The sequence below is a fragment of the Salvelinus namaycush genome, chromosome 27 (genome assembly GCF_016432855.1).
Source record: "Salvelinus namaycush isolate Seneca chromosome 27, SaNama_1.0, whole genome shotgun sequence".
NCBI classification, from domain to species: Eukaryota; Metazoa; Chordata; class Actinopteri; order Salmoniformes; family Salmonidae; genus Salvelinus; species Salvelinus namaycush.
In genome coordinates, this window is record NC_052333.1 from 4660076 (window position 1) to 4684864 (window position 24789).

At 42.7% G+C, this 24789-nt stretch overlaps 1 protein-coding gene across 1 annotated transcript in view; it reads right to left on the reverse strand.

The window, feature by feature from the left end:
* Positions 1-7219: 7219 nt before the first annotated feature.
* LOC120022003 (transmembrane protein 170B-like) overlaps positions 7220-24789 on the reverse strand; it is a 28957-nt gene continuing 11387 nt past the window's right edge. The window contains exons 2-3 of the mRNA XM_038965805.1: positions 15488-15658; positions 7220-7350 (exon numbers count right to left, since the gene is read on the reverse strand). Coding sequence (XP_038821733.1) covers positions 7220-7350; positions 15488-15658 — 302 coding nt within the window. The remainder of the gene's footprint in view (positions 7351-15487; positions 15659-24789) is intronic.

Sequence of the window (24789 nt, forward strand, 5' to 3'; positions counted from 1 at the left end):
CGAAACAGTCCCGTGTGGTAGACACAGACACAGGAACAATCACCCACAAACAAACAGTGAGAACAGCCTACCTTAATATGGTTCTCAATCAGAGGAAACGTCAAACACCTGCCCCTAATTGAGAACCATATCAGGCAACACATTTAACCCAACATAGAAACACATAACATAGACTACCCACCCAGCTCACGTCCTGACCAACTAAACAAAGTTCAAAAACAACGGAAAACAGGTCAGGAACGTGACAACTGTTAGCACCTTTTCTTCTATCTAGAACCTAAATAGGTTCTTCGGCTGTCCTCATAGGAGAACCCTTTGAAGAACTGTTCTTGGTTCCGGGTAGAACAATTTTGGTTCCAAGTAGAACCCTTTTGTGTTCCATATAGAACCCTTTCCACAGAGGGCTCTACATGGAACCAAAAAGGGTTGTACCTAGAACCAAAAATGTTTGGAACCCTTTTTTCCTAAGAGTGTAGCTAGCAAACGTAGCAACACACAATACTACCAAAGATAATACCAGCATGTAAAGCAGCTGGTTTTCTGTAAAATCGCCTCAACAAACTGCACTATCAATTTAGGAGTCTACAATCTCACCATGTTTAACCTGCAGATCAATGTGCCTCACAAAGTGGAGTCAAACAGGAGATGGGAAACATTGCCCATGCTAGGTCAATGAGCACTCTCCTTCAAGGAGTGAATGGGAGTCTATTGGGCGCTAGCTCAAAAACCCAACATTACACATTTTTTCTGAGATGTGCGATAATTAACTTGCTATCTGTAGAATATCGTATAGCTTTGGAAATGTGACATTACGTACTTTCGAGGAAAATAGGCACGTTTCTCGACATATACAATGACTTTGAGAAGGGATTGAGTGACGATTAGTTTAGCAACTGCGTGACGCAGCAAGACAAAGTGAACGCGATTGGTCGCCAGTCTGCTGGGTGAGGCGTTAGACGCTCCTTCATTCAGTGGATTCCGATCTCCTTTCTATAACATCTCAACGGCACCATGCAATGCACCCTGGACTAAAGAGGCAGACAAATAGGAAAAATGTGCTAGACCCTCCGTTAAATTACACATTTCTCGAGGTAGGATAATCACAGAAAATGTCTCATTCAAGAGAAGACATCCTCATGAGTTATGACATCGGCCAGTATTGAAATCTGACATGTATGATAGACGTTTTGGCGATCTAAAAGTCGTATTCCTATTAACTTCCAGTGTAGCGAGAGAGACTTTATCATCACGGTGCTACGTCATACTGGTCGGATTTCTGCCTGGTTCAACGCCAATAACTCAGATATACATGAAAACAAGAAATGACCCATGGAATCGATCAAACATCCCTCAGAGATGCACCAAAACAATATAACATTCAAAATGGGTGAACCTTTCCTTTTAACGCTCCAAAATATGGTTAGTGTTTGTAATAGACAAAAACATATTTTTTGGTATCAAAATACTGTGCATGGTGCAAATGTAAATGTCAATATATGTCAGTAGAGCTCATGCTACACATCCTCTGGTGAAGACTATATCAGGGTTGGGGTCCATTCCTCAATTCCAGTCAATGCACAAATTACACTGAAATGCCAATTCTGTTTAATGATTTATGTGAGAATATTTAGAATAGGAATTTGGTTTACTTTCTGAATTGACTAGAATTTAAAATGGAATTGAGCCCAACCCGGCATCGTATACTCTGCACAATAATACATGACGCGTCCTCATCTGGCCAAACAAAATCTTGACTTCATCTCTTAACAGTATTAAGAATAGTGCATGGAGCTTTGGTGGCAGAAAAATAGTTGTGGACACCTTGTAGATGAAATACAGCAAAAGGTTTTAAACAACATTATTATTAGACATTGTTCAGTGACCATCAGACAACATTTTGCCCAAGACTCGAGAAAGCGCTTTTCAGGGATTGAAAGAAAATAAGTGAATACATGTTAAAACAGTCACATACACAACAACCACACCACACAGACATACATCAAGTACAACACTGACACTCTGTCAAACACAGTTTCACTTACAAACAGTCACATACACAACAACCACACCACACAGACATACATCAAGTACAACATCGACACTCTGTCAAACACAGTTTCACTTACAAACAGAAACATACAGTATTGATCATATCACTCTGACAGCAGGGTAGAGTCAAAGATTATTTATAACTAAACCAAGATAGGCCACAGCCTGTCCTTTCCAATGGGAACAAATGAGTCATAGTGGGCAGAACAAGCAATGAGGTGCGCAGAGCCAAGCACGAGCTAGCGAGATCCTATTGGCGTGTTCTAGCATCATCTGCATATTTCCGTTAGGGAACGCCTACTCTGTGAAGTGCGCGTGAGCAATAACTCGCACCTTCTAAACAACGCGATTAAAAAAAATACAAATAAAAGTTTTCAAAGGGCAAAGTCTACAAAACAGTCCACTCTTTTCAGAACAAATGTTTCATCGATGAGAACATTTGCAGAATGTCGGCTGAAATCCATCTCGATCTATCTTGTCCCACTGCCCGCCAGCGGGCTTCCTCTCACTACCATATTTGGTAGTGAGTGGAAACGCCACGCGGATGCTTCACATTTACACATCTGGTGAAATATCTGTCTCATTGTTCTAGCTGTGGTAGAGTCATCTGAAATAAGACACATTTGGTTCCTGAACTAGAACCAGAAAAGATTTTAACGAGTGTAATAACTAACTAATGCACTACAAATTCAGTTGATCGGGGGAATTTTAGCTCATTATAGTTTGTTTTAAGGATACAATTTCCAAGTATTTTCTTTAATCAGAGTTGTGAGAGAGCTAGTATGGTAAAGGAAAGGGAAAGGGGGGATACCTATGGGATAGGTATCCAAGTTCCTTGGTGTCCACATCACCAACGAACTATCATGGTCCAAACATACCAAGACGGTCGTGAAGAGGGCACAACAAAACCTTTCCCCCTCAGGAGACTGAAAAGATTTGGCATGGGCCCCCAGATCCTCAAAAGGTTCTATATATCTCAGCAGGTATATTTCATTGATCATCCACAAAGCCAACACCTAATTTGGCCGCCTTTCCTTCCAGTTCTCTGCTGCCTGTGACTGGAAGGAATTGCAAAAATCGCTGAAGCTGGAGACTTTTATTTCCCTCACCAACTTTAAACATCAGCTATCTGAGCAGCTAACCGATCGCTGCATCTGTAAATAGCCCACCCAATCTACCTACCTCATCCCCATACTGTTTTAATTTACTTTTCTGCTCTTTTGCACACCAGTATCTCTACTTGCACATCATCATCTGCTCATTTACCACTCCATTGTATCTGCTAAAAGTAATTCTTCGCTACTATGGCCTATTTATGCCTACCTCTCATGCCTTTTGCACACACTGTATATAGACTTTCTTTTTTTTCTACTGTATCATTGACTTGTTTATTGTGTTTTTGGCTTGTTTATTGTTTATTACATGTGTAACTCTGTGTTGTTGTCTGTGTCACACTGCTTTGCTTTATCTTGGCCAGGTCGCAGTTGTAAATGAGAACTTGTTCTCAACTAGCCTACCTGGTTAAATAAAGGTGAAATAAAAATGTTTTGAAAAATAGCCTCACCATCGAGAGCATCCTGACTGGGTGCATCACCGCCTGGTATGGCAACTGCTCGGCATCTGACCGTAAGGCGCTACAGAGGGTAGTGCGAACAGCCCAGTACATCACTGGGGCCAAGCTTCCTGCCATCCCGGACTTATATACTAGGCGGTGTCAGAGGAAAGCCCATAAAATTGTCAGACCCCAGTCACCCAAGTGATAGACTGTTTTCTCTGCTACCGCACGCCAAGCGGTACCGGAGCGCCAAGTCTAGGACCAAAAGGCTCCTCAACAGCTTCTACCCCCAAGCCATTAGACTGCTGAACAATTCATAACAATCGCCACTGGACAATTTACACTGACACCGCCCCTCTTGTACACTGCTGCTACTCGCTGTTTGTTTGTTACCTATGTATAGTCACTTCGCCCCCACCTACATGTACAGATTACCTCTACTAGCCTGTACCCCCGCACACTGACTCGGTACCGGTGCCCCCTGTATATAGCCTCGTTATTGTTATTCTTATTGTGTTACTTTTAATTATTACTTTTTATTTTAGCCTACTTGGTAAATATTTTCTTCTTCTTGAACTGCACTGTTGGTTAAGGGCTTGTAAGTAAGCATTTCACGGTAAAGTCTACACTTGTTGTATTCAGTGCATGGCAAATAAAGTTTGATTTGGCAAATAAAGTTTGATTTGATTTGATAGTTATACATTAGATTTGTCAAACAGAGAAGTTTCCAGACCGTCTGGAAGCCTCAGGAATTAATTTAAGAATATAATAAAAAATTCAAGTACAAAAAATGTCATCAGGCATCTCTTCAATACAAAATCCACAATCATCTCTCTCAATCCATTTCCCCCATTTACACTGGCTGCTACTGTCCCTCATAAAATGCAATACACTGGTGCCATCTGGTGGAATGACTTGGTACTGAAGGTGAGTGGTGTCAATTACATAACTAATGGAAAAAACAGAAATAGCTTTCATTGGTAAACACTCCATCAGGTCACACTGGACATTCATATTTGGCCAAAATGAAGCAAAGGGGTTTGGGGGATTTAAAAATCCGGTTGTTCAGCTCATGCCATTGTGCAAAAAACAATGGTTCTGATATTAAAACAATACATACTTTCTCAGCAATAATAACAAAAAAAAGTAAGAAATCCATAATAAATCAAGTTAAAATGTGAGAACAAAGTCCTTTGGCATAAAAAAAGAGCCCTTAGATTCCACCGAGTGTCTGGTGCGGTATTCACCTCGAGTTATTATGCAGCAGAGGATCCCTTTATTGGTCTAATGTCATTTACTGACCAATGAAAGTGACTGGTGGGGATGTTATCAGCTCTCTGACTAAAAGGTAAAAACAGTGAACCTTGCAACCCTCCACTACCAGGAGGAAAAAACAAACTGCACCCTGCTATTCATTACATAGTGAAATACTTAGACCAGGACCCATTGGGCTCTGGGGAAAAGTAGTGCACTATATAGGGAATAGGGCTCTGGGGAAAAGTAGTGCACTATATAGGGAATAGGGCTCTGGGGAAAAGTAGTGCACTATATAGGGAATAGGGCTCTGGGGAAAAGTAGTGCACTATATAGGGAATAGGGTTCTGGTCTAAAGTAGTGCACTATATAGGTAATAGGGCTCTGGTCAAAAGTAGGGCACTATATAGGGTGCGGTTTGGGACGCAGACGAGTCTCTGCCCTTCTCTAGAAATGGCTCTCTATGGAGTGGGATTTATAGGAGTCCAGACATTTGTATCTTTAACCACCAAGTAGCGGCTGGATTCCAATTTCTAAACCTTAAAAAAGGTCCAATGCAGACATTTATATCTCAATATTAACTTCTTGTCATTAGGGGGTGCTGTTAGCACTTTGTAATAATTACGTTCCCAAATTAAACCATTACTTAAATTAAATCATTTCTGGGTAACAATTAAATATTGATTTCAACCAAAACGGTCTCACATTTTGCTAGGACTGTCTGAAGTAGAGAGGGGAAAACTGGAAACTAGCTGTTATTGAAAGACAGTTTTGGAACTCTTTTTCTTATTGGTCTATTAACTAATTTACCGCCTGGTGATGTCACAAGGGAGGCCAAAACTACATCCCACCAAAACAGGAAAAAGTTTCCGGCGTCCTTTTCAAACAGCTCTTACACGAAAAGGGCTCGATCATCATTCTCACAATTTCACAGTATTATTCCAACCTCATAGCGTTGAAATATATATAAAACACAGGAAAAATGACATTTTTGACTGCACTGTGCCTTTAAAAGTACATCTGCACCACAACACAGAGACAGAAACCTTTCCAAGAGATTCTCTATCTTAACTATTCTCAAGCAGCCAGCTACTACCAGGACATTGCATCCCTTAACTTCAGTTAAGACATTAGTTTACCTCCATAAAACTCTGTAAGAACCAGGTAGTGAAAGATTCCTCAACTCTGACCCTCTCCAGCCTAGCTTCATAGCCAGAGTTGCTATTGCCTCAGAGTATGTTGGACAACCTGGACGGGTCGAGACATGAATTGGCAAAGGTCAAACAGAGATAGTGGTTCTATCTCCATAGTAACCTTGAACTACGGGCACCTGAACAATACTCCCTATTCAGACACCTTTTAGGTAAACAAGGGGGATCGTCAACATTTAGAAAGTGTAAAGGCTTAAGCCATTTTGTCATTTTCTTTCTTTCCCCTAAAAGAGGAAACATGCAGGAGTATGTTGCCAACAGAAACACTGCTGCGGTAGTCGACTTCACAAGAAGGAGGAGTCATAAAGATGTCCACAGGCAGAAGAACCAGTTGTTTCGTGGTTGTTGTTTTTTTAACACTGAAAGGTGGTTCGGTTGACATCCTCTCTGGCATGTCAGAATGACGATCGGTCTTCAAAAGGTCCATCTCTGTTCTGGACATGGCCCTCATCAGCATACCCTGGCACTTCAAGGACCAATTAAATACAGGTTGTCGTCGTGTTTTTCTTTACTGTAAAAAATGTGGGTGGTTTTCCCACCACAAGTGCATCAGAAAACCTTCAAGGAGAGTCTGTGGAGATGGCCATGAAAGCATCTCTCTTGACAACACTGGAGCTAAGTCCCAGAGGCCATTGGCACATAGAACGGACAATTCTGAAAACACCCAAGACATTGCCTTCAGTCCAGGATGTGGTTTCACTGACTTGACACTTGACGGAGGCTGCGGACATCGCCACCTGGTGGGGAGCCGTATGAAGTGCTTCTTTGACACAGAGAACTGAGACCTGCATTGACGTCCCATGTCGTACTGCAGCAGAGGGGGAACTAGTGAGGGCAGCAGTGGCAGAACACAGCCACTGGGGAGGGGTACTATCTCTTCGGCATCCCTCCCTCAATGTCTGGAACTGCTGGGAGACCACTGTCTTCAGCTCATTTACTGTGTTTGTTTTCCTCCAAATACAACATGAAGTTAACTGTCACCACAGTTCACCCATTGGCTGTGTTGTTATCTGTCGCTGGCGAGTGTAACTGGTAGGATGTGAACCATGGTCTCCAACACGTGCCCAGTCTCTCCCTCCTCTCCTGTGTGTGTGTCTATCTATCCATCCGTCAGTGAGTCTCTGTCCATCTGTGTGGAAGGGTCGTCTCTTCAGAGAGTGGCCAGTATGCGTGAGAAGGAGATGAGGACAGAGAGGGTGGTCTGGCCCACTCCAAACACCAGGGCCTGGAGGGGGGCCATGTCCTTCCCTGCCACCCTGTACACCCCCGCCACCGCCGCACCTGGGAAAGAGACACACCCACATACAGATTGTCATTAATAAGACTATTAACACACATATCCTAACATACACCAGCCTGCCAAGCCTTGTCGACTGCACCCCAGATTGTTCAATAGCATTCCAGCATTCCATTCCAAGCACAAAGAAAAATGAATGACAGAAAGAGAAAAATGACTCCTTATTCTCAGCCTGTCCTCGTATCCTTGCAGCTCCCTACTGGAATCTAATGTTGTGTCTTTACACTCTCCCACATGGACAGTTTTAGTAGAAGCATTAAAAGAAGGCCCTTTGTAAGCTGACCGTATCACTTTTTAAATGTATCCTTTATTTAACTAGGCAAGTCTGTTAAGAACAAATTCGTATTTACAATGACGGCCTAGGAACAGCGGGTTAACTGCCTTGTTCAGGGGCAGAACGACAGAACTTTACCTTGTCAGCTCGGGGTTTCGATCTAGCAACCTTTCGGTTACTGGCCCAACACTCTAGCCACTAGGCTACCTGCTGTAATAATACGTGGCTACACGCAGTCAGTGGGGGCATGAGTGAGCGTCTGCACACATACTGTGTTTACTCACCTCTGGATGTGGCACCCTACTTCCTACATAATGTAGAGCCCTACTTCCTACATAATGTAGAGCCCTACTTCCTACATACTGTAGAGCCCTACTTCCTACATACTGTAGAGCCCTACTTCCTACATACTGTAGAGCCCTACTTCCTACATACTGTAGAGCCCTACTTCCTACATAAGCCCTACTTCCTACATACTGTAGAGCCCTACTTCCTACATACTGTAGAGCCCTACTTCCTACATAATGTAGAGCCCTACTTCCTACATACTGTAGAGCCCTACCTCCTACATACTGTAGAGCCCTACTTCCTAATACTGTAGAGCCCTACCTACATACTGTAGAGCCCTACTACCTACATACTGTAGAGCCCTACTTCCTACATACTGTAGAGCCCTACTTCCTACATACTGTAGAGCCCTACTTCCTACATAATGTATAGCCCTACTACCTACATACTGTAGAGCCCTACTTTCCTACATACTGTAGAGCCCTACTTCCTACATATGTAGAGCCCTACTTCCTACATACTTGTAGAGCCCCTACCTCCTACATACCTGTAGAGGCCCTACTTCCTACATACTGTAGAGCCCCTACCCTCCTATCGCTACTGTAGAGCCCTACTTCCTACATACTGTAGAGCCCTACCTCCTACATACTGTAGAGCCCTACCACCTACATACTGTAGAGCCCTACTTCCTACATACTGTAGAGCCCTACCTCCTACATACTGTAGAGCCCTACTTCCTACATACTGTAGAGCCCTACCTCCTACATACTGTAGAGCCCTACTTCCTACATACTGTAGAGACCTACTTCCTACATACTGTAGAGCCCTACTACCTACATACTGTAGAGCCCTACTACCTACATACTGTAGAGCCCTACTTCCTACATAATGTAGAGCCCTACTTCCTACATACTGTAGAGCCCTACTACCTACATACTGTAGAGCCCTACTTCCTACATACTGTAGAGCCCTACTTCCTACATACTGTAGAGCCCTACTTCCTACATACTGTAGAGCCCTACTACCTACATACTGTAGAGCCCTACTTCCTACATACTGTAGAGCCCTACTTCCTACATACTGTAGACCCTTACTTCCTACATACTGTAGAGCCCTACCTCCTACATACTGTAGAGCCCTACTTCCTACATACTGTAGAGCCCTACTACCTACATACTGTAGAGCCCTACTTCCTACATACTGTAGAGCCCTACTTCCTACATACTGTAGAGCCCTACTTCCTACATACTGTAGAGCCCTACCTCCTACATACTGTAGAGCCCTACTTCCTACATACTGTAGAGCCCTACCTCCTACATAATGTAGAGCCCTACTTCCTACATACTGTAGAGCCCTACTTCCTACATACTGTAGAGCCCTACCTCCTACATAATGTAGAGCCCTACTTCCTACATACTGTAGAGCCCTACTTCCTACATACTGTAGAGCCCTACTTCCTACATACTGTAGAGCCCTACTTCCTACATACTGTAGAGCCCTACTACCTACATAATGTAGAGCCCTACTTCCTACATACTGTAGAGCCCTACTTCCTACATAATGTAGAGCCCTACTTCCTACATAATGTAGAGCCCTACTACCTACATAATGTAGAGTCTTACTTCCTACATAATGTAGAGCCCTACTTCCTACATAATGTAGAGCCCTACTTCCTACATAATGTAGAGCCCTACTACCTACATAATGTAGAGCCCTACTTCCTACATAATGTAGAGCCCTACTTCCTACATAATGTAGAGCCCTACTTCCTACATAATGTAGAGCCCTACTTCCTACATAATGTAGAGCCCTACTTCCTACATACTGTAGAGCCCTACTTCCTACATACTGTAGAGCTCTACTTCCTACATAATGTAGAGCCCTACTTCCTACATAATGTAGAGCCCTACTACCTACATAATGTAGAGCCCTACTTCCTACATACTGTAGAGCTCTACTTCCTACATACTGTAGAGCTCTACTTCCTACATACTGTAGAGCCCTACTTCCTACATAATGTAGAGCCCTACTTCCTACATAATGTAGAGCCCTACTTCCTACATACTGTAGAGCCCTACTTCCTACATACTGTAGAGCTCTACTTCCTACATACTGTAGAGCCCTACTTCCTACATACTGTAGAGCCCTACTTCCTACATACTGTAGAGCCCTACTTCCTACATACTGTAGAGCCCTACTTCCTACATAATGTAGAACCCTACTTCCTACATAATGTAGAGCCCTACTACCTACATAATGTAGAGCCCTACTTCCTACATACTGTAGAGCCCTACTTCCTACATACTGTAGAGCCCTACTTCCTACATACTGTAGAGCCCTACTTCCTACATACTGTAGAGCCCTACTTCCTACATAATGTAGAGCCCTACTTCCTACATACTGTAGAGCCCTACCTCCTACATACTGTAGAGCCCTACTTCCTACATACTGTAGAGCCCTACCTCCTACATAATGTAGAGCCCTACTTCCTACATACTGTAGAGCCCTACTTCCTACATACTGTAGAGCCCTACTTCCTACATACTGTAGAGCCCTACTACCTACATAATGTAGAGCCCTACTTCCTACATACTGTAGAGCCCTACTTCCTACATACTGTAGAGCCCTACTTCCTACATAATGTAGAGCCCTACTTCCTACATACTGTAGAGCCCTACCTCCTACATACTGTAGAGCCCTACTTCCTACATACTGTAGAGCCCTACCTCCTACATAATGTAGAGCCCTACTTCCTACATACTGTAGAGCCCTACTTCCTACATACTGTAGAGCCCTACTTCCTACATACTGTAGAGCCCTACTACCTACATAATGTAGAGCCCTACTTCCTACATACTGTAGAGCCCTACTTCCTACATAATGTAGAGCCCTACTTCCTACATAATGTAGAGCCCTACTACCTACATAATGTAGAGTCTTACTTCCTACATAATGTAGAGCCCTACTTCCTACATAATGTAGAGCCCTACTTCCTACATAATGTAGAGCCCTACTACCTACATAATGTAGAGCCCTACTTCCTACATACTGTAGAGCCCTACTACCTACATACTGTAGAGCCCTACTTCCTACATACTGTAGAGCCCTACTTCCTACATACTGTAGACCCCTACTTCCTACATACTGTAGAGCCCTACCTCCTACATACTGTAGAGCCCTACTTCCTACATACTGTAGAGCCCTACTACCTACATACTGTAGAGCCCTACTTCCTACATACTGTAGAGCCCTACTTCCTACATACTGTAGAGCCCTACTTCCTACATACTGTAGAGCCCTACCTCCTACATACTGTAGAGCCCTACTTCCTACATACTGTAGAGCCCTACCTCCTACATAATGTAGAGCCCTACTTCCTACATACTGTAGAGCCCTACTTCCTACATACTGTAGAGCCCTACCTCCTACATAATGTAGAGCCCTACTTCCTACATACTGTAGAGCCCTACTTCCTACATACTGTAGAGCCCTACTTCCTACATACTGTAGAGCCCTACTTCCTACATACTGTAGAGCCCTACTACCTACATAATGTAGAGCCCTACTTCCTACATACTGTAGAGCCCTACTTCCTACATAATGTAGAGCCCTACTTCCTACATAATGTAGAGCCCTACTACCTACATAATGTAGAGTCTTACTTCCTACATAATGTAGAGCCCTACTTCCTACATAATGTAGAGCCCTACTTCCTACATAATGTAGAGCCCTACTACCTACATAATGTAGAGCCCTACTTCCTACATAATGTAGAGCCCTACTTCCTACATAATGTAGAGCCCTACTTCCTACATAATGTAGAGCCCTACTTCCTACATAATGTAGAGCCCTACTTCCTACATACTGTAGAGCCCTACTTCCTACATACTGTAGAGCTCTACTTCCTACATAATGTAGAGCCCTACTTCCTACATAATGTAGAGCCCTACTACCTACATAATGTAGAGCCCTACTTCCTACATACTGTAGAGCTCTACTTCCTACATACTGTAGAGCTCTACTTCCTACATACTGTAGAGCCCTACTTCCTACATAATGTAGAGCCCTACTTCCTACATAATGTAGAGCCCTACTTCCTACATACTGTAGAGCCCTACTTCCTACATACTGTAGAGCTCTACTTCCTACATACTGTAGAGCCCTACTTCCTACATACTGTAGAGCCCTACTTCCTACATACTGTAGAGCCCTACTTCCTACATACTGTAGAGCCCTACTTCCTACATAATGTAGAACCCTACTTCCTACATAATGTAGAGCCCTACTACCTACATAATGTAGAGCCCTACTTCCTACATACTGTAGAGCCCTACTTCCTACATACTGTAGAGCCCTACTTCCTACATACTGTAGAGCCCTACTTCCTACATACTGTAGAGCCCTACTTCCTACATAATGTAGAGCCCTACTTCCTACATACTGTAGAGCCCTACCTCCTACATACTGTAGAGCCCTACTTCCTACATACTGTAGAGCCCTACCTCCTACATAATGTAGAGCCCTACTTCCTACATACTGTAGAGCCCTACTTCCTACATACTGTAGAGCCCTACTTCCTACATACTGTAGAGCCCTACTACCTACATAATGTAGAGCCCTACTTCCTACATACTGTAGAGCCCTACTTCCTACATACTGTAGAGCCCTACTTCCTACATAATGTAGAGCCCTACTTCCTACATACTGTAGAGCCCTACCTCCTACATACTGTAGAGCCCTACTTCCTACATACTGTAGAGCCCTACCTCCTACATAATGTAGAGCCCTACTTCCTACATACTGTAGAGCCCTACTTCCTACATACTGTAGAGCCCTACTTCCTACATACTGTAGAGCCCTACTACCTACATAATGTAGAGCCCTACTTCCTACATACTGTAGAGCCCTACTTCCTACATAATGTAGAGCCCTACTTCCTACATAATGTAGAGCCCTACTACCTACATAATGTAGAGTCTTACTTCCTACATAATGTAGAGCCCTACTTCCTACATAATGTAGAGCCCTACTTCCTACATAATGTAGAGCCCTACTACCTACATAATGTAGAGCCCTACTTCCTACATAATGTAGAGCCCTACTTCCTACATAATGTAGAGCCCTACTTCCTACATAATGTAGAGCCCTACTTCCTACATAATGTAGAGCCCTACTTCCTACATACTGTAGAGCCCTACTTCCTACATACTGTAGAGCTCTACTTCCTACATAATGTAGAGCCCTACTTCCTACATAATGTAGAGCCCTACTACCTACATAATGTAGAGCCCTACTTCCTACATACTGTAGAGCTCTACTTCCTACATACTGTAGAGCTCTACTTCCTACATACTGTAGAGCCCTACTTCCTACATACTGTAGAGCCCTACTTCCTACATAATGTAGAGCCCTACTTCCTACATACTGTAGAGCCCTACTTCCTACATACTGTAGAGCTCTACTTCCTACATACTGTAGAGCCCTACTTCCTACATACTGTAGAGCCCTACTTCCTACATACTGTAGAGCCCTACTACCTACATACTGTAGAGCCCTACTTCCTACATAATGTAGAGCCCTACTTCCTACATAATGTAGAGCCCTACTACCTACATAATGTAGAGCCCTACTTCCTACATACTGTAGAGCCCTACTTCCTACATACTGTAGAGCCCTACTTCCTACATACTGTAGAGCCCTACTTCCTACATACTGTAGAGCCCTACTTCCTACATAATGTAGAGCCCTACTTCCTACATACTGTAGAGCCCTACCTCCTACATACTGTAGAGCCCTACTTCCTACATACTGTAGAGCCCTACCTCCTACATAATATAGAGCCCTACTTCCTACATACTGTAGAGCCCTACTTCCTACATACTGTAGAACCCTACTTCCTACATACTGTATAGCCCTACTTCCTACATAATGTAGAGCCCTACTTCCTACATAATGTAGAGCCCTACTTCCTACATACTGTAGAGCCCTACCTCCTACATACTGTAGAGCCCTACTTCCTACATACTGTAGAGCCCTACCTCCTACATACTGTAGACCCCTACTTCCTACATACTGTAGAGCCCTACTTCCTACATACTGTAGAGCCCTACTACCTACATACTATAGAGCCCTACTTCCTACATACTGTAGAGCCCTACTTCCTACATACTGTAGAGCCCTACCTCCTACATACTGTAGAGCCCTACTTCCTATGTGGCCTGGTCAAGAAGTAGTGTACTATGTAGGGAATAGGGTACCATTTAGGACGCAGTTCTCTCTCTCTCTCTCTCTCTCTCTCTCTCTCTCTCACTATACGTCATTAGGACCATCGCCATGGAAACGGTCAGAACTGAAGAGGGTCTCAAAAGTCCAACTGTCTTGAGTTCAATAAAAATATACATATGTTTTAGCTCAAGACCTTTAGATACAAATCTTATTTTGAGTCAACAACAAACAACGATGTCAAGACAAGGGACACTGGGAGAGATTAGCCTATAAAATGGCTCAAAGTTGTTGATGTCTGACTGTTGCCGGTCGACCACTAAATAACCTCACCTTCTATCACTCTTGGCACGGGGTTGCTGCAACACGGGGCTTGCTTTCGAGCTGTTTAAAGCGTACACACAATGCACAGTCAATAGTTTGCTCTCTCCGCGAGCTTCCATATTAATAATAAAGTGGTCTGTTCTATTTTTGGCTTAGCTTGCCTCTGTGATTGAGTGTTTCATCCTGGCCTGTCATCAGTAGCTCCGGTCCTAGTCCACGTAGCTCACAAACAGCGCCCCAAATGACACCCTATTCCCTACAGATGGAGGATCTAATTATAATCCACATAATCATTTCCTGTTGCTGCAGGATTATTTTCCTGCTGTAGCAAACTGGGTCAAAATAAGATCTAACATCTGTATTAGGCGCACTGCTTTGACCAGAGCCCTACGGCCCCAGTCAAATGTAGTGCACTAGGTAGGGAATAGGGTGCCATTTAGGACACATGCATAGACTAAGGTCTATTTACACATACAGACGCAGTACTATGTACCACTCTTCAGACAGAAAGATGATATTTGAGCTAAAGATGTTGGGCATGTGTAGAGAGGACAAGTAGATAGAAAGCCAGACAGACGGAGAGATATGCAGATCGATAGACAGGAAGAGGGCAGACAGACAGACAGACAGACAGACAGACAGACAGACAGACAGACAGACAGACAGACAGACAGACAGACAGACAGACAGACAGACAGACAGACAGACAGACAGACAGACAGATATGCAGATATGCAGATATGCAGATCGATAGACAGAGAGGGCAGCAGACAGACGACAGCAGACAGACAGACAGACAGACAGACAGACAGACAGACAGACAGACAGACAGACAGACAGACAGACAGACAGACAGACAGACAGACAGACAGACAGACAGACAGACAGACAGACAGACAGACAGACAGACAGACAGACAGACAGAGGGCAGCAGATCGACAGAGGAGGGTGGCATACATAAGCTGGGACAGACAGACACACACACACACACTCAACATCTTCCCATGACTCACTGGTGATGACCCCTCCAGCCAGGGAGGCCAGGCAACCCAGACTGACCAGGACCAAGGTGATGAGGCGACCCCTCTTGTGGCGCTGCAACATGACCAACATGAGCAGGCCCATCGCCCCGTGGACCAACAGAGAGGAGAACAGACACCACAGGAACACCCAGTACCACATCTCTGAGAGAGAGGGGGAGGAAAGACAGACATTAGTGGTTAGACACAGCTCTGTACATGGGCGGCAGGTAGCCTAGTGGTTAGAGCGTTGGACTGGTAACCGAAAGGTTGCAAGATTGAATCCCCGAGCTGACAAGGCAAAAATCTGCGGTTCTGCCCCTGAACAAGGCAGTTAACCCACTGTTCTTAGGCCGTCATTGAAAATAAGAATTTGTTCTTAACTGACTTGCCTAGTTAAATAAAAAATACCAACATGGAAACAACACAGACCAGTGTTAGTTAGACAGCTCTGTAGGTCTACCATAACATAGTCTCTGATTGGATAAAAGGGCAGAGTAGTTAGTTAGACAGCTCTGTAGGCATACCATAACATAGTCTCTGATTGGATAAAAGGGCAGAGTGGTTAGTTAGACAGCTCTGTAGGTCTACCATAACATAGTCTCTGATTGGATAAAAGGGCAGAGTGGTTAGTTAGACAGCTCTGTAGGTCTACCATAACATAGTCTCTGATTGGATAAAAGGGCAGAGTGGTTAGTTAGACAGCTCTGTAGACATACCATAACATAGTCTCTGATTGGATAAAAGGGCAGAGTGGTTAGTTAGACAGCTCTGTAGGTCTACCATAACATAGTCTCTGATTGGATAAAAGGGCAGAGTGGTTAGTTAGACAGCTCTGTAGGTCTACCATAACATAGTCTCTGATTGGATAAAAGGGCAGAGTGGTTAGTTAGACAGCTCTGTAGGCATACCATAACATAGTCTCTGATTGGATAAAAGGGCAGAGTGGTTAGTTAGACAGCTCTGTAGGTCTACCATAACATAGTCTCTGATTGGATAAAAGGGCAGAGTGGTTAGTTAGACAGCTCTGTAGGTCTACCATAACATAGTCTCTGATTGGATAAAAGGGCAGAGTGGTTAGTTAGACAGCTCTGTAGGTCTACCATAACATAGTCTCTGATTGGATAAAAGGGCAGAGTGGTTAGTTAGACAGCTCTGTAGGTCTACCATAACATAGTCTCTGATTGGATAAAAGGGCAGAGTGGTTAGTTAGACAGCTCTGTAGGTCTACCATAACATAGTCTCTGATTGGATAAAAGGGCAGAGTGGTTAGTTAGACAGCTCTGTAGGTCTACCATAACATAGTCTCTGATTGGATATAAGGGCAGAGTAGTTAGTTAGACAGCTCTGTAGGCATACCATAACATAGTCTCTGATTGGATAAAAGGGCAGAGTGGTTAGAAAAGATGAGCTTGCATAATTGAACTATTAACCCCTTTAAAGCGTTAGAGTACATGGCCTTCATGTACTCTAAATATAAAACAGAGGATGTGGTTTAACCTGTTTGGGCTGCAGGGGCAGTATTGAGTAGCCTGGATAAAAGGTGCCCATTTCAAACGGCCTCGTACTCAATTCTTGCTCGTACAATATGCATATTATTATTACTATTGGATAGAAAACACTCTCTAGTTTCTAAAACCGTTTGAATTATATCTGTGAGTAAAACAGAACTCATTTTGCAGAAAACTTCCTGACAGGAAGTGGAAAATCTGAAATTGATGCTCTGTTCTAGGGCCTGCCTATAAATGTCCTTGATATATATCAGTATACATGCACTTCATACGTCTTCCACTAGATGTCGACAGGCAGTGAGAGAAGAAATGGAGTGTATAACTTGATCTGGGGTCAAATAAAAGCTCTTTGTATGACCTGTCACCAGTTTCCTGTTTTCTGGAGCGCGCGAGAAGGGACCTGGTATTGCCTTCTGTAAAGCTGTCGTTATAGAAGACTAATATCTCCGGCTTTGATTTTATTTGATACATGTGACAATATCATCGTAAAGTATGTTTTTTCAATATAGTTTTAGGCGTGTTTAGGCGTGTTGCTTTGTCTGCGTATGTTCAGGAAGGAGAGCTTCGCGCCACTTTGCTAGCTTTCCGTGCTAATTGACTGGAGAAGAGGACATTCTAAATCCAAACAACGATTGTTCTGGACAAAGGACCCCTTGTACAACATTCTGATGGAAGATCATCAAAAGTAGGACCCATTTTATGATGTTATTTCATATATCTGTCGTACATGTGTACTAGTAGTTTGCGGCCAGGTTTTGGGCACGCTCTCGCCATAACGTAAACTGCATATCGTAATGAAGTTATTTTTAGAATTCTAACACGGCGATTGCATTAACTTCTTGAGCCTATGGGGGCGCCATTTCGACTTTGTAAAAATGAGTTCCCAAATTAAACTGCCTCGTACTCAATTCTTGCTCGTACAATATGCATATTATTATTACTATTGGATAGAAAACACTCTCTAGTTTCTAAAACCGTTTGAATTATTTCTCTGAGTGAAACAGAACTCATTCTGCAGCACATTTCCTGTCAGGGAGTGAGATTTCAGAAATCGAGGTCCCTGTTCTGAGGTCAGTTTATAAGTCCCCATGTAAGCCATCGGGCTACATGCACTGCATACGTCTTCCTCTAGATGTCAGTAAGCGGGGAGAATTTGAATGGAGTGGATTGCGCAATCTGGGACCCTATATAAGACCGTGGAATGGAAGTACCGTCCTTTTCAACGGTGCGCCTGGCGCAAGAAGACATCACAATGGCGTCCTGCAAACGCTTTCGTTTTAGTAGTTCTATATCTCCGGTCATGTTTTTATTCGTTATAGGTGTTAAAGACATCATAAGGTAGTTAATTTAAACCGACTTATAGCAGTTTATAGCAGTTTATTGCGATTTTCTGGGATTTCTTTGTCATGCGCTTTCACGAGTTGGACACGTCTCCAGTGGGTGGCTATCGTTAGCTGCTATTTCGACAGGAGAAGAGGACATCTTTCAACCCAAAGACCATTGTTCTGGAGAAAGGACACCTTGCCCAAGATTCTGATGGAAGCTCAGCTAATAGTAAGCAGTCTTTATGCTGTTAATTCGTACTTATGTTGACAAATGTCAAATAATAATTCCGCCATGAATTATGGTGCGGTCTCGCTTTGGCGCACGCTGTATTGCGCAGTAACATTAATTTTAAAAATCTAACACAGCGATTGCATTAAGAACTAATTTATCTTTCATTTGCTGTCCAACTTGTATTTTTTAGTCAAGTTTATGAATAGTTTTCGATTAGAATAGGTGCCTCTCCAAGATGGCGCCGGACAGATTGCTTGAGGTTTTGGACACTATTCTCATTGTATAAGCACGATTTGTGCCGCTAAATATGCACATTTTCGAACAAACTCTATATGCATTGTGTAATATGATGTTATAGGACTGTCATCTGAAGAATTCTGAGAAGGTTAGTGAAAAAATTAATATATTTTGGTGGTTTATACGTTATCGCTATTTTTGCCTTGAATCAATGCTGTTGTGATGTTTGCTATTGTGGTAAGCTAATATAACGCTATATTGTGTTTTCGCTGTAAAACACTTAGAAAATCTGAAATATTGGCTGGATTCACAAGATCTGTGTCTTTCATTTGCTGTACGCTGTGTATTTTTAAGAAATGTTTTATGATGAGTAATTAGCTAATACACGATGGTCTCTGTAGTTATTCTAGTCGCTTTGGTGAGAGTTGTGATGGTGGCTGCAATGGTAAACTATGATTTATACCTGAAATATGCACATTTTTCTAACAAAACATATGCTATACAATAAATATGTTATCAGACTGTCATCTGATGAAGTTGTTTCTTGGTTAGTGGCTATTTATATCTTTATTTGGTCGAATTTGTGATAGCTACTGATGGAGTAAAAAAATGGTGGAGTAAAAAAGTGGTGTCTTTTGCTAACGTGGTTAGCTAATAGATTTACATATTGTGTCTTCCCTGTAAAACATTTTAAAAATCAGAAATGATGGCTGGATTCACAAGATGTGTATCTTTCATTTGGTGTCTTGGACTTGTGATTTCATGAACATTTTATTATATGATATCCCTGTGGCTTTAGGCTAGGCTATGCTAGTCAGCTTTTTTGATGGGGGGGATCCCGGATCCGGGTTTGGGAGGTGTTAGAGGTTAAGAACTAGTGTATCTATCATTTCCTATACAACATGTATTTTTTAGTTATGTTTATGAATAGTTATTTGGTCAGAATATGTGAGTGTCAGGAAAATATCCGGACGTTGTGGGAAAAAGATGCTACGTTAGCACAATGTATAACCACTGATTTCAGCTCTAAATATGCACATTTTCGAACAAAACATAAGTGTATGTATAACCTGATGTTATAGGACTGTCATCTGATGAAGCTTATCAAGGTTAGTCAAAAATTATATATCTTTTGCTGGTTTGTTACGATCGCTAACTTTTGCTGCTGGGGAATGGCTTGTGTTTCTGGCTATTGTGGTAAGCTAATATAATGCTATATTGTGTTTTCGCTGTAAAACACTTAAGAAATCGGAAATATTGGCTAGAATCACAAGATGCCTGTCTTTCATTTCCTGTACACCATGTATTTTTCAGAAATGTTTTATGATGAGTATTTAGGTATTTGACGTTGGTGTCTGTAATTACTCTGGCTGCTTCGGTGCTATTTCTGACGGTAGCTGTGATGGTAGCTGCAATGTAAAACTGATTTATAGCTCAAATATGCACATTTTTCAAACAAAACATAGATTTATTGAATAACATGTTATAAGACTGTCATCTGATGAAGTTGTTTCTTGGTTAGTTTGGTTGGTTCTTGGTTAGTTAGGTTGGTTTTGTGCATGCTACCTGTGCTGTGAAAAATGTCTGTCCTTTTTTGTATTTGGTGGTGAGCTAACATAAATATACGTGGTGTTTTCGCTGTAAAACATTTAAAAAATCGGACATGTTGGCTGGATTCACAAGATGTTTATCTTGCAAATGCTGTATTGGACTTGTTAATGTGTGAAAGTTAAATATTTCTAAAATATATATTTTGAATTTCGCGCCCTGCACTTGAGCTGGCTGTTGTCATAAGTGTACCGACCTCGGGCTTGCAGCCAGAAGAAGTTTTTAAGACACATCTCTGAACAAACAACCACAGGAAGCAGTTCTGGGCCAAACCTCAGGAGGTGTATTATTCTATCTGAGAGAGACAGAGAACAGCAGCTGCACACACCTTGTGCCTGGGCTCATGAGAAGGCAGCCAAGCATGCTAATACAATGTAAAAATACAACCATTTTTTTAAATGTTAAATGTATTCAATGTACGGCAACAAGTTGCAATAGGATTGTGAGTTTGTTTGCTCAACAAAAATGTGTGTGTGTAAGTGTTGTTGAGCAAACTCACAACAAAATGTTTGTGTGTGAAAATGTTGTTGAGCAAACTCACAATCGTACTGTAGCAGGTTGTTTTATAATTGTACGTTGAATCAATATCTTACATTTTTTTGTGTGTGTGTAGACACCATGCAATAAAACAGGCTGCATTTCAAAACACTTCTACCATTTCATATCCAGTAGCCATTCTGAAGGTTTACGAAGGGTATTAAAGCCATTCTGAAGGTTTACGAAGGGTATTAAATCCATTCTGAAGGTTTACGAAGGGTATTAAATCCATTCTGAAGGTTTACGAAGGGTATTAAATCCATTCTGAAGGTTTACGAAGGGTATTAAATCCATTCTGAAGGTTTACGAAGGGTATTAAATCCATTCTGAAGGTTTACGAAGGGTATTAAATACATTCTGAAGGTTTACGAAGGGTATTAAATACATTCAGTGAAGGATTTAAAACCACTTAAATAAGCATTTAAATTCACTGTTCTATCAAATTACTACAAAAACATTACAAAAATGTCTGCACTCACTACTGTAAGTCGCTCTGGATAAATCACAAAAATTGTAAATACCAAACATTCTCCTGCTGTGTCCCACCTCTAGAACTAGTGGACTGTGTTCTACGTTACCCCAACGGAAACACCAACCTGGAGCACATACATGGAACATACTGGACAAGTATCCCTTTCCACAAAGAGCTCCTCCAAAAGTATTGGACATTCCAACACTATGATGAATTGATTTCTCTCTATGTTCTAACATAGGAATTCCAACACATATCTGTCATTCCTAGTACATGACCAAGGCAGCACCTGCCAGAGTAATCGCTGGGGAAGAAAACATGGATACTCTATGGAGAAACAGGGAAGCACACCCAATCTTATGATGTCCCAGAGAGAAACAGGGAAGCACACCCAAACTTATGATGTCCCAGAGAGAAACAGGGAAGCACACCCAATCTTATGATGTCCCAGAGAGAAACAGGGAAGCACACCCAATCTTATGATGTCCCAGAGAGAAACAGGGAAACACACTCAATCTTATGATGTCCCAGAGAGAAACAGGGAAACACACTCAATCTTATGATGTCCCAGAGAGAAACAGGGAAACACACTCAATCTTATGATGTCCCAGAGAGAAACAGGGAAGCACACCCAATCTTATGATGTCCCAGAGAGAAACAGGGAAGCACACCCAATCTTATGATGTCCCAGAGAGAAACAGGGAAGCACACCCAATCTTATGATGTCCCAGAGAGAAACAGGGAAACACACTCAATCTTATGATGTTCCAGAGAGAAACAGGGAAACACACTCAATCTCATGATGTCCCAGAGAGAAACAGGGAAGCACACCCAATCTTATGATGTCCCAGAGAGAAACAGGGAAGCACACCCAATCTTATGATGTCCCAGAGAGAAACAGGGAAGCACACCCAATCTTATGATGTCCCAGAGAGAAACAGGGAAACACACCCAATCTTATGATGTCCCAGAGAGAAACAGGGAAACACACCCAATCTTATGATGTCCCAGAGAGAAACAGGGAAGCACACCCAATCTTATGATGTCCCAGAGAGAAACAGGGAAGCACACCCAATCTTATGATGTCCCAGAGAGAAACAGGGAAGCACACTCAATCTTATGATGTCCCAGAGAGAAACAGGGAAGCACACCCAATCTTATGATGTCCCAGAGAGAGGCTTGAGAGCCCAGCAGAGAGTCTGATTCACATTCTCTCCCTCCCCTCCTCCCTTGTTGTATTCCTTTTTTTCTGGCTCCTGGAGACAAGCTTTGCATAAAGAGCTGTGGCCTTCTGGACACATCACATTCACTCAGCCATCAAGTGGCCAGCTTGGCTCCGCTGACACAAAGTGGATTGGACATAAGATTGGACAGGATGTTTGAGATAGGGGGGAGTTTTACCCCAAGTTACCCTACAATTGACCCGTGTTACATTTAGCCCTACTCTCCCCTATGCACTCAGAGCAGTAACCATGCCGATGCTCAACACCCTGGGTTTAAAATGGGGCCGTTCGCACATATTTAGGAGTTGAGGAACGTAAAAACTGGGCTCTCCCGCTTTTTTAACAACAGCCATTAAAACAGCTGTTTTCCCTGTGACTGCTTGTCAGAATGCATGCTTCACACATATTTTACTTAACTAGGCAAGTCAGTTAAGAACCAACTATTTACAATGACGGCCTACACCAGCCAAACCCGAACAACTCTGGGCCAATTGTGCGCCGCCCTATTGGACGCGCAATCAATGCCGGATGTGATACAGACTTGATTCGAACCAGGGACTGCAGTGACGCATCTTGCACTGAGATGCAGTGCTTTAGACCGCTGCGCCAGTCGGGATCTAGGTAAATAGAGCAACTTTTAGACTATGGGGTTGTCAGACTATTCATTACTCACTTTGTTTGCAGAGGAAAAGTAAACGTGGACTGTTCTAGCATCTTCAAAGAGCACCTCTGCAAAAATATTACTGATATCCCTGTGGCGCTAGGCTAGGCTATGCTAGTCAGCGTTTCTGATGAGAATGATCCCGGATCCGGGATGGGTAGTCCAGACGGGGAGCGTTGCGCCAGTAATTGAAAGGTCGCTGGCGATGTTCCCTCGAGTAAGGCACTTAACCCTAATTGCTCCTGTAAGTCGCTTGTCTGCCAAATGTCTAAAGTGTAAATTGCAATACATGTGCCAATGACCTGAATGTGCGATCAACATTATTAACCATGTTATCTTTAGCATATCCATTTAACCTTGTTCCACAACCTTCTACGTCTGATATCGATCCAGCTGCCAGCTGTCATGCTGGGCAGAGAGAGAGACGTGACTGGCTGCCTGGCTTCTATGGTCTCAACAGAACACAGAGCCAGCTTAGTCAGCTCATACTGTTGAGACGAGACACAATACAGCCCCTATCTATGACAGGACGGGAAACTATAGGGTGAGGGAGACTGATGTAGAGAGAGAGAGAGAGAGAGAGAGAGAGAGAGAGAGAGAGAGAGAGAGAGAGAGAGAGAGAGAGAGAGAGAGAGAGAGAGAGAGAGAGAGAGAGAGAGAGAGAGAGAGAGAGAGAGAGAGAGAGAGAGAGAGAGAGAGAGAGAGAGAGAGAGAGAGAGAGAGAGAGAGAGAGAGAGAGAGAGAGAGAGAGAGAGAGAGAGAGAGAGAGAGAGATGTAGAGAGAGAGAGAGAGAGATGTAGAGAAAGAGAGATGTAGAGAGAGAGAGAGAGTGAGCGAGAGAGAGATGTAGAGAGAGAGAGATGTAGAGAGAGAGAGATGTAGAGAGAGAGAGAAACACAGAGAACCAGAAAACCTGAGCTTACGCCTCACTATGGTGAATCACTAAAATAATACAGAAATACACTAAGAATAAGAAGGAACAGTATGACAGAAAACAGATCAATGTGATTGAAGAATCCATAGAATCAAATTACTTCTGGGAAAATTGGAACGCACTGAACAAACAACAACCTGAAGAGCTATTTATCCAAAATGGAGATGTATGGAAAAACCACTTCTCTAACCTTTTTGCCATATAACAAAGAACCAAGTGCTAAAACATATACATTATAATTGACTAAACTTAGAATCAGCTATTAAAGACTACCAGAACCCACTGGATTCTCCAATTACTTTGAATGAACTACAGGACCAAATACAAACCCTCCAACCCAAAAAGGCATGTGGTGTTGATGGTATACTAAATGAAATGATCAAATATACAGACCACAAATTCAAATGGGCTATTCTTAAACTCTTTAACATTATCCTCAGCTCTGGCATCTTCCCTAATATGTTGAACCAAGGTCTGATCACCCCAATCCACAAAAGTGGAGACAAATTTGATTACTGTGGAATATGCGTGAGCAGCAATCCGCTATAGTATCAT